Source organism: Eumetopias jubatus, unplaced genomic scaffold (assembly GCF_037043125.1).
Source record: "Eumetopias jubatus isolate StellerSeaLion01/CBP00866 unplaced genomic scaffold, mEumJub1_p1.0 scaffold_10, whole genome shotgun sequence".
Lineage (NCBI taxonomy): Eukaryota > Metazoa > Chordata > Mammalia > Carnivora > Otariidae > Eumetopias > Eumetopias jubatus.
Window position 1 is genome coordinate 119607772 of NW_028274816.1, and position 9965 is coordinate 119617736.

The 9965-nt window shown below is 51.7% G+C and overlaps 2 protein-coding genes across 2 annotated transcripts; both read left to right on the forward strand.

The window, feature by feature from the left end:
• The first annotated feature begins 1544 nt into the window (after positions 1-1544).
• On the forward strand, positions 1545-4280 carry LOC114213996 (C-C motif chemokine 14). Its single transcript, XM_028109412.2, has 3 exons — positions 1545-1782; positions 3498-3612; positions 4056-4280. Exons 1-3 carry the CDS (start codon positions 1584-1586, stop codon positions 4144-4146), a joined length of 405 nt encoding a protein of 134 aa, XP_027965213.1. The 5' UTR covers positions 1545-1583; the 3' UTR covers positions 4147-4280.
• Positions 4281-6317: 2037 nt separating this feature from the next.
• Positions 6318-9636, forward strand: CCL16 (C-C motif chemokine ligand 16). The gene is made up of 3 exons (XM_028109413.2): positions 6318-6390; positions 8975-9095; positions 9504-9636. Exons 1-3 carry the CDS (start codon positions 6318-6320, stop codon positions 9634-9636), a joined length of 327 nt encoding a protein of 108 aa, XP_027965214.1.
• Positions 9637-9965: the final 329 nt, after the last annotated feature.

The window sequence follows — 9965 nt, forward strand, 5'->3', positions numbered from 1 at the left end:
TCCAATTCACGTTCACCCTAAAACTTATTTCCTTAGATGGTTCCTAATGGCAATTGTTATTTGATTTGAAGAGTTTAAATAGTACTGTTAGCGATGATAACAAATACAGAATATGTCTAACAAATGGCTATCTTGGAACCCCAGCATGTTTCCTGTGAGATGTACCTACTTTGACCTGCTCAATTTATTTATTCATGCTTCTTCTAAAACATGCCTTTATAAATTACCTGCTCCCTGCCAGGTGTGTGTGAATGGGCAAAGATAAAGAACAGAAGCTCCCTGCCCTGTTGAGTCCAGTCAAGGAAAGAAGATATGAACAGCTTTCCAACCACAGCAGCAAGCGAAATGGGCGAAGGGCCCCCAAGAAGAGCATGGTAAAGGCCACTGGACTAAGGCGGATCTGTTCTGCATCCTAGTCATCCTGTAAATATGAGCAAGCCCCTGGCCCTTCCTGAGCCCCAGTTCCTCCTCCGTAAATGGCCAGTTTAGACTAATCTAAGGATGGCAATACATAGCCTGTGAGCTGCACCCTAGCAGGAACCACATGTTAGTCACAGCACTCCCTCTGAGGTGTGTGGACATGGCCTCAGAATGGTCTCCAACACAGAACTCTGGTCCACCCTGAATCAGTGAAGTGTACTAGCCATCCCTGAACAGGGCATTTTCTAGGTACCCATCAAGCTTCTCTGTAACAAAAGTCAGAAACCAGGAAAGGGTCCCAAATGGATCCACCTGAGCTCAGAAAGGGCTCAGACTAAAGGCTTTGCAGAAAAGCCACACTAGCCAGGACACTTACAGAGACAGCTTCGTTGGGGCAAGGAGGGCGGGGGGGTCCCATGTTTCCCCAGGCCATAGCAGTTAAGAACACAGACTTGGAAACTAGATTGCCCAGGTTTGAACACTGATTCCACTTATCAACTGTCAAAGCTTGGGTGAGTTTTTTATACTCTCTCTGCCTCAGTTTCCTCAACTGCTGATTTAAAGATTAAATGGGCTAATATTCCTTAAACATTTGGGACAGTGCCTAGGGCATATAACCATTATGTAATGTTTGGTAAATCAATTATCTACTGAGCATCGTGGCACTTCTTCACCCCAGGGTACGGTGAGAGGGTAGTGATAAGGCTGGGAGCTAGAGGTTCTGCCTAAGTGTTTAAGTGAGGAGTTCCTACCCCAGATTAGTAAGACCGGACTTGCGGGGCTCCAGGCCTCATCCTGGTACCCCAAATCCCCTCTGATCTCCAGACAAACCGATCCTGAACCTCCCCACGTGGCCTTGTTCCAGGCCCAGAACTGGAATTGGGCACAGGCCACATCCCAGCCTTGAGGTCTTGCACTAAGTGCACAACAGTACCCCCAGGCCCTGCGCTGTGGCCTACACCAAAGGAAGGGCTTATATCCAAGGAGTTAAATTTATTCCCACTAGGGATGGAAGGCAAGGTCCTCCCTGAAATCTTGGCTCTCCAGGCTTCCCTCGCTCCGCCCTCAACAAACGTTCAGGATCTGAAATTGCTGAGGCATTGTTACTCCCTACTTCCGTTTGTCATCTTAGTTCCCTCATTTTAAAAAAATATTTTGCCTTGATGATCATTTCTCAACAACTCCTCAGCCCAGGATCCTCCGAAGTCGCTACCAGGGCAGCTCTCCTCCTGCGGCAGCTCCCCACCAAGAGGATAAAGTTCTCCCCCACCAGGAGGATGAAAGTCTCCATGGCAGCCATCTCCCTCTTCGTCATCCTCCTCATCACCTGCACCCTGGGGCGCAAGGCTGGGTTCTCCCCACGTGAGTACAACACCTTGTCTTCCTTCCAATTTGGCCCCTGTGGGTAAAGAACCAGGAGTAAGGTTTTTGGGGAAATAAGGATGAGGGGCTCTCGAAGGAGGTCTGGGGTCTTCTGAAACTGGTTTCGTCCTCGCCCTCCAGGACCAGTCCGCCTGCCCACCAAGGCCATGGAGTGAGGCCTGCCTCTCCACTCCCTCAGTTCATCTCTCTCTGCCATTAAATAAGAGTGGCCCACCCCATCTGGGGGACATTATCCACAGGGAGATAGAGGAGCAGTTTGGGGGGACCCTCAGAGCCATTTGTCCGCTTGCCTCCTGAGATTGGGGCCACTTCCTTCCAGAGTCAGACCCACCCCGCAAGGGCAGCCTTGCTTCAGTGTGCGCTGAGGGGAACCACGACAGTACAGGTCCCATCTCGCCACCCTTTCCCAGTTTATTCCTTAGGATGAGCTGCCTTCACACACAACCAAAACTATGCCTCACCCTTCAATTTTACCTTGTCTCCTTTTCAGAAACTGGGAGGGAAAAAGAGGAGGTTATTGAAATAAAGCTGGTCTAACGTCAATGAGAATCTGGGCAGGGACCAGCGGACCCCTTACCCCATCCTTTGGGGAGGGAGGATGCTAATTGGGTAAAAGACCAGGCCTTTCCCTTCCCACCCACGCATGCAGCCGCCCCTGGTGACCTCGGAGGCCACTGCCCGGACACTCCCAGTCCTATCCAGGTTGGTCACATAATGTGCACACCCTCATCCCTCCACTCCATGACCACGGTGCCTTCTTGTTTCTCCAGGGCCCTTGGTCAGAAATGCCCTTCCTGCTACCTCCATAAGTCAAGCTTGACTGAACATGTGATTTCCACTGTCCCCCTCCCACACCTCCAATGAGAGCCGTGGAATTGCAGAATCAGAAAATAACTGGACAGCTCACCTAATCCAGTGATGTTTAACATTTTTTAGACAGTGGAACCCTTCTTCAAGCAAAATCTTACTCAGAAACCTAATATGTAAAACAGCAAAAAGGGCCAAAAGGGATACTATCTCCAAAACTCTACTCCTAATGCATCAGTATCTCTGAAAGAGACCCCAAAGCCCCAAGACCCCCAGGAAGCTCAGTATAAAAACCACCAATCCAGTCCAACAACCTCATTGACAGATGAGGAAACTAACAGGGGAATAAAGTTGCCATGGGCACAAAGCCAGGAAAGGCGAGGGGAGGTTGGGATCTGGGTGTCCTGACTCCCTGTCCTTGGACGTTGGTGTCAGCTTCCTTCCCTCTTTGCAGGACAGGGGTTGCATGGGGACACAGGCGGAATGGGCGGATTGGGAGGGGCTGGGTCTGCACGGCCAACTGGCATGTATCCCTGTCCCTCATGGAGATTTCTTCCAAATATTCCTCCTATGTGGAACATCTGGGCGAGCCTGCCCCACAGGGGTGGTGTGTACTCACTAAGAAGACTTGGGTTTTGCTAATCTTCAATCCAGAGCTGAAGGTCATCAGCCAGTCTTTCTAGAAGAGGTTGAAGAACAGGAAGGAAGGTGATTGCTGATGCAGGAGGAGGGAAAGAGGAGAGAATCTGCACAATCCTATGTCCGAATTCAGCGGGGCCACCCCCTCCTTCCTTCCCTCTTCCACCCTCTGTAATGCAGAAGCAGCCAGCAGGTCTGGCCTCTAACAAAGAGCCCAGGCTCAGCTTCGCTCCCTGCTGTCTCCTCAGGAGGACCTTACCACCCGACCGAGTGTTGCATCAGCTACATTGCCCAGGCAATTCCACGTCCCCGGATCACAGATTATTATGATACCAGCAGCCAGTGTTCGAGGCCTGGAGTTGTGTAAGTGGCACCCGCACACCCTACTGGGGGGCAGGGAGCCTGCAAGGCTGGGGGTGGGGGAGGGAGGACCTGGAATGGGGACTTCCCAGAGCACCTCCCAGGTGCAGCAACCAGAGGGGCAAACTGGGGGCTTTCTGGCCTGGCTGAGCCTGCAGGAAGCCAGGAGGAAGCAGACCCTGTGGATGGGGAGGCATCAGGGAAGGAGATGGGGCGGGGGGGGGCACTTCCAAGGGCAGGGGAAGCACGGAGACTAGATGGGTCTAGGGGGCCCCTGAGGGGCTGGAGAGTATGTCTCAGAGAGGAGACTGGTCTTGGGCTGCCTCTAGCAGAGGAAGGAGAAACAGCCTAGGTGGGTGAGGAGTTTGCTCGGGAGGGCTGACCAGCTTTCACTTCCCAGCTGCTGGATGCCTCAGTTGGTAACGCTTCTCCCTTTTGCTCCACAGCTTCATCACCAAAAAGGGTCATTCCATATGTGCCAACCCCAGTGATGACTGGGTCCAGGACTACATCAAGGACCTGGGGAGAAATGAGTGACCCAGAAGTAGTGGAGAAGGGTACAGCTGACCATCCTAAAGAGAAGATGAGAGGGCCCCCCCTCTCAGCTCCAACTCTCAGCCCCAGCCGCCTCTCAGGAGCTGCCTTGCCTTGAATTAAAGACCTTGAATTCATGCCCTCCCTGCCGTCACTCATTTCTACTGAATCTACTCATTGGAGCCCAGCCGGGGTGGTACCATCGGCATCAGCCTTTGTTCTGCAGAGGTGTGGTCAGCCCTGGGTACAAAAAACAGGTCAGGGCCTGTGATGGGGATACACAATCATCATCATGATGGGAACAGATACCATTGTCTTAGCACTTTCTACCTTCCAAGCAGTCTGCTAAGTAGCCTGTGTGTATTATCTTATATAAACTACACAAGTGTAAAGCTAAGAGTTATCACCTGGTTTTGCAGGTAAATCTTCATAAAGACTTTTTCATAGCAGCCATACTTCAAAATCTTTTGTTCCGAGCTGCTCCCAAGGCCCTTGTTCCCAGCCATCTGGGGTAAGAATGATTTGTGGACATATTTTATCCAACCCTTCCCCTCCACTTACATACAGCAGGTTGTACTCTATTGTTAGGGCCATTTCTGTGCCCTCCAAAAGGCCTAACAGAAAGCCTGGCCTAGAGCAGGAAATGGATGGATGGATGGATGGATGGATGGATGGATGGATGGATGGTTGGAATGAGGCAGGAATCAGGAGGAGGCTATGCTCCATGAATAACACCCAGCTGCCCCCAAAGGCTCTCAGACCCATCTTCAGGGTTTGAGGGGGAGCTCTGCATACTCAGAAGAAGAGCATGCCCAGCGTAGGCTCTGTGGCCATCCTTCCCTGGCCAGAGGCCTCCCAAGACCAGGGCCAAGAGGAGGCTTGTATGCTAAAGGCACAACCAGGCTTCTCCAGACCTCCCTGCCTCCATAAATAGCAGCCAAGGGGGTACCCCACAGACATACCCTTCCTACCCTCATAAAAAGCCACAGCTTCCCCACCACTAACTGCCTTGAACCCAGCAGGACTAAATACATTATACAACTTTTCCTTATTTATGAGCAGTCATGCCGAACAGCAGGCCCCATAAGGGTCTCAATCCGCCCCTGCCTCTCTCTACTCTTCATTTACTGAAACGTTCCCCCCTCTGCCTCTAGAGCTCACAGTCCATCCACAGCAAAATCCCGTATCTTCCATCTCTTCTCTGAACTCTGCCTTCAACCCCAGGAATGGGGTCCTGAGGCAGTCTGAAGAGAGAAGATGCTGAGGGACAGGTTAGCCCTGGTCAAGGCCGGGGACCCGGAACCTGGAACTGTGGGACACAGAAGCGGGTTGCCAGGTGCGTGTGCGGTTGGAGCGCCCTCTGCTGGCCATGATTGGCCACAGCGGCAGGTTGGAGGAACCCATACCGCGGGGACGCAAAAGGGATGGCCAACTAGACCTAAAACTGGTTCAGAGTCCAAGGTCCAAAGATATTTAAAAAAAAAAAAAAAATCAACAAACAAGCCAAACACCTCAGCAATAAATGAGGACCCAAGGATCAGCACATTGTTTTTCTCGATGTATTAGTAACATAATCTGTGACAGGAAAATTTCTGAGCTCAGTCATGTGTCAGACGGGGGATGGGGGACATTGTTTTCAGAGGCCTAAACCCTACCCCTTGCCCCAGTCTGTGCACTCTCTAATCCTGCCTTATGTTCACCTTCCCAATGACGGATCACCTGGGGGAACTGGGGAGGTTCCACCCTCCCTCCACCTCCCCCAAAATAGAGATGGCTGGCCCGTAAGGTGGTGAAATCACACGGATCCGGTTTTCAGAACTGCCTGCCTCCTTCCTTAGGGAGAATTTCTTTAACCTCTCCAAGCCTCGGTGGCCTCATTTATAAAACAGAGTCATAATCTCCGCTTCACTCCTGCAAGGATTAAGTAAAACAGGGCATACAAGGTGGCGGACACCCAGCGCACACGAACCACTCACTCCCTTCTCCACTCCCCTCCTCCTGAACTTAAATCATATTAATTCACCTGCGCCAGGCCCCGCCCCCCTTTCAGCAAACACTGAGGGAGGCCGCTCCTCTCTCCGCCACATGCTCCGAAGTGGTCAGAGTCCAGAAGGCCGTGAAGTCAGAGTGGACAACCAGCTTTTCCCCTGAAGCTGAAGGGCCCCCCTGAGAGGATGAAGGTCTCCGGGGCTGCCCTCTTTCTCCTCATTCTCATCCTCACCACTCCTGCTTTGCACGGCCAGTCAAGTGAGTCCACCTGTCCCTGTAGAGCAGGAAAGAGAAGGGGGACAAGGTAGCTGGCAGTGGGGTGACACCAAGAGCCCTGTCAGGTCTCTGTCATCAGCCGCAGGGCCTCTCCCCTCCTGCAGGCACACCTGCTGTCCGCAAACTCTCCCCTTCGCAAGTAGAGCTGGGCTGGGGTCCCAACCCCTTCTGGGGTCATCAGGCAGTTTCAGGAAGCTGGGTCAAGGTCACGTCAGGGGTCCCGAGGTTGGAGAACAGGAATGATCATTTAGGGGGAGTCAAGGAAGTAACAGAAGAGATGATAATAAACATGAGCAATGAAAGGAGAGCAAGACAGGTGCTGCAGATGCTCTGGGAGAGCAGGACAAAAAGCGTTGGGGAGGCGGCTAAGCCCAGGGGTGGGGACTCTAAACCTAGACACCCCTTCCTTGTGGTGTCTGGCACAGATTGCTGGGACTATCATGGCAGCCAAAAGAAGGCCCAGTGGGATGCCCAGGTGTGCATATGAGAATTTCATGGCCTCTATCCCCATTCCCCAGCCGAGGTCTGGGGAATGGGGATAAAGTCCATAGAAAAAGTCCACATAGAAAAAGGAAAAGTCCATAGAAAAGAGGAAAAGAGGAAAGGGGTTGAAAGGTTGTGGAGCCACAGGATGCTTGGGACCTATGGAGAAAAAGGTTGGTTTAACCCTTTTTCTACCCCCAACTCAACCACCATTTATGAAAGACACCACATACCCACCCCAGGGTGTGGTGTCCCAGCCCTTTTCTCTCTAAAGCTACCCCAGGCACCTGGTCTGGCTGGACTCTGCCTGTATAAACTCTCAGGGGAGCAAGGGCCACCCACACACCATGTAATCTGCCCACACACTCTCAAAATGCCCCTGAACTTTGTAAACTCTGCTTGGAGTACCGGGGTCATGGCCATCACTATGAGCAGAGCTGCATCTGGTGGGTGGCAGGAGGCAACAATGCCCTTAGGGAAGGTCAAACAGACCACTGCAGTGGGTTCAGTCTTCCAAAAAGAGAAAATGGCCCACCCGAAGCATGGATCGGCCAAATTGTACTCTCGAGATATTCCAGTCTTGGCCACCAGCTGGAAGTAAGGGTCAGGCTGCAGAGGGATTTGCACTCTGCAGTTTTGGGGGCTGGGGGAGGTCTCTGCCTGCCCTCCTGTGTGATATCCCCAACTGATGAGCAGTCAGGGGAGCTCAAGGGAAACAGTGCTAACAACCGAGGCCAGCATTCTGTCAGCATCAAAGAGAGGCGGGCAAGTGGCATTTCTGGGCAAGAAGAATGGTCATTCCTACCACCTGCTCTTAATGATAACAACTGGTGACTGAGCCTTTCTATGGGCCAGGCTCTGAATTGAGGGCTTAACCAGCATTTTCTCCGCCAACCCTCACCCCGATCCTCGGACATAAGCATTTTTTACCCTCATTTCATAGATGAGGAGACCTAGAGAGATTTTTAAAATTTGCCCATGATTCAAATCATTTAGTCAATATTCCTATTTAAGATCTCTGACCTAAAGCCTAAATTAGAACACTTTTCTTCCCACCCTAACTTCTCTGGCTCATTGCTCATCTCGCCCTCCTCCCTGACCCTAGCCCCTCTAATGCCTCTAGGATAGAGTCCACACTCCCCTCCAAGGAAGGTGTGCTGGTCCTCCCCCTCCCGCTCTCCAATTTCATCTTTTTTTTTTTCATTTTCTTTTTTATTTTCTTTTTTTTTAAATTATTATTTATTTGAGAGAGAGAGAGCATACGAGTGCGGTGGGGGGAGAAGGGGCAGAGGGAGAGGAGAAGCAGACTCCTCACTGAGCAGGGAGCCTGACTCAGGGCTCGATCCCAGGAACCCCGGATCATGACCTGAGCTGAAGGCAGATGCTTAACCTGAGCCACCCAGGAGCCCCAATCTCATCTCTTCTTACATCTTTCTTCTCTCATTGCATTCCAGCCGTCTGCAGCTGCTCAGTGCTCCCCCAACACAGACAGCTCCCGCCACCTTTAAGCCTTCATACCTTCGTTTCTTCCAGGCCCTACAACCCCTTTGTCTCAATTCTGCTCAGCCTTCAAGAATCAAGCCATGCACTTGCATGCACATGCGTGCTATGGGACTTCTTCCCCAGCCACCCAAAGCTGTTCCCAAAGCACCTTGTGCCAAATTCTCTTCTATCCCAGACCACATTCCACTGTAGTATTTTTCACTCTCCCTTTTCACCCTGACTAGACTGGGAGATACTCGAGAGTAACAACTGTGTCTCCCTCGTGTTTTTTGCCCCCTTAGAGCGTGGCATGTAATAGGAGCCCAATACGTGTTTGCCAAACCAAGCCCTGGTTCACCAGCAAATGAAATAACCGAGACATTTGCACTTGATGAAACTCAGTTCAGAGGCTGAAGGTTCTACGAATGTGTCCTCCCCCACTTTTTTCACTTTCTCTGTTACCCATCAAGCTATCATCAGCCCCTGCTAACAGATGGCTTTGCCATCAGAGGCGGGAAACGCAAGGGATGGGGGATGAAGGTAGGCAACCATGGGCTCCCTCTACACCTACTTGGCTCAGCTTTCAATGTGATTCCCTCAGAAAGTCCTGAGTCGTTGAACAGTTCTCACACCTGCTGCCTGAAGTACCATGAGAAAGTAATTCCAAAGAAACTGGTGGTGGGATACAGAAAGGCCCTCAACTGTTACCTGCCGGCAATCATGTAAGCATTCCCTGCAGATACTTCTGTGGAGGCGGAAGGGGAACCCGGGGCGGGGATGAGATGCACAGAACCAGGAAGTCTCCGTGGGAGAAGGAAAGGAGTCATGATTAAGGACTCAGGCTTTGACTCTCAAAGGGAAGGCCTGGGTTGAATTCTTGATTTTGCCACTTAGAGCTGTGTGGCCCAATAAATGGCAGCCATCTCGGCTGAGCAGGGAACAGGCTGAAACCGGGATGACGAGGTCTACAACCCAGACAGGGAGGCCTTCTGAGGGAACTCCTGTGGGGGAGGCCCGGGGAGGCAGTGAAGAGTATGAGGCGAGCCCCAGGTGAGCTAGAAATGGGGAAGCATGGACTGGACCCCCCACCCCACTCCATGACCACTGACCATCTAACTCTGCCTCCACAGCTTTGTCACCAAAAAGAACCGAGAGATCTGCGCCAACCCCCAAAACGAATGGGTCCAAGAGTACATCAAGGATCCCAATATACCTTTGCTGCCTCCCAGGAACTTGGCCCAGGTCAAAAGCATTAGGCCTTAGGAAGGCCACAACATCACAGCTCTCCATGACCATCAGGCCCGGTGGGAGTCTAGGTTCGGGAAAGAAAGGTGCAGCCCTGTGAAAATGCAGGGGAGGGGGGGGGGCGTGTGGTCTGAATGACAGTTGCAATCAGAGATGCTAATTAAATGTATTTCAAACATGTTCTCAGTCTCTGGAGGAAATGCCAAAGTTAAGGGGGACGGGGATACATGCATTCTTAATACACAGAAATACATATTTCACATCCTTTTTCCCGCTCTTTCAGTGCCTCACCGCACACCCACACACCAGCCGTCCCAGATAATTATGCTCGGCTTCCAACCAGCCAG

What these genes read in the sequence shown, in the direction of transcription:
- LOC114213996 (XM_028109412.2), top strand. Translation starts at nt 1,584, where the DNA reads ATGATCATTTCTCAACAACTCCTCAGCCCAGGATCCTCCGAAGTCGCT. An exon ending in CAAGGCTGGGTTCTCCCCAC is followed by an intron (nt 1,783 to 3,497) that starts GTGAGTACAACA and finishes CTGTCTCCTCAG; the next exon opens with GAGGACCTTACCACCCGACC. An exon ending in TGTTCGAGGCCTGGAGTTGT is followed by an intron (nt 3,613 to 4,055) that starts GTAAGTGGCACC and finishes TTTGCTCCACAG; the next exon opens with CTTCATCACCAAAAAGGGTC.
- CCL16 (XM_028109413.2), top strand. Translation starts at nt 6,318, where the DNA reads ATGAAGGTCTCCGGGGCTGCCCTCTTTCTCCTCATTCTCATCCTCACC. An exon ending in TGCTTTGCACGGCCAGTCAA is followed by an intron (nt 6,391 to 8,974) that starts GTGAGTCCACCT and finishes TGATTCCCTCAG; the next exon opens with AAAGTCCTGAGTCGTTGAAC. An exon ending in TGTTACCTGCCGGCAATCAT is followed by an intron (nt 9,096 to 9,503) that starts GTAAGCATTCCC and finishes CTGCCTCCACAG; the next exon opens with CTTTGTCACCAAAAAGAACC.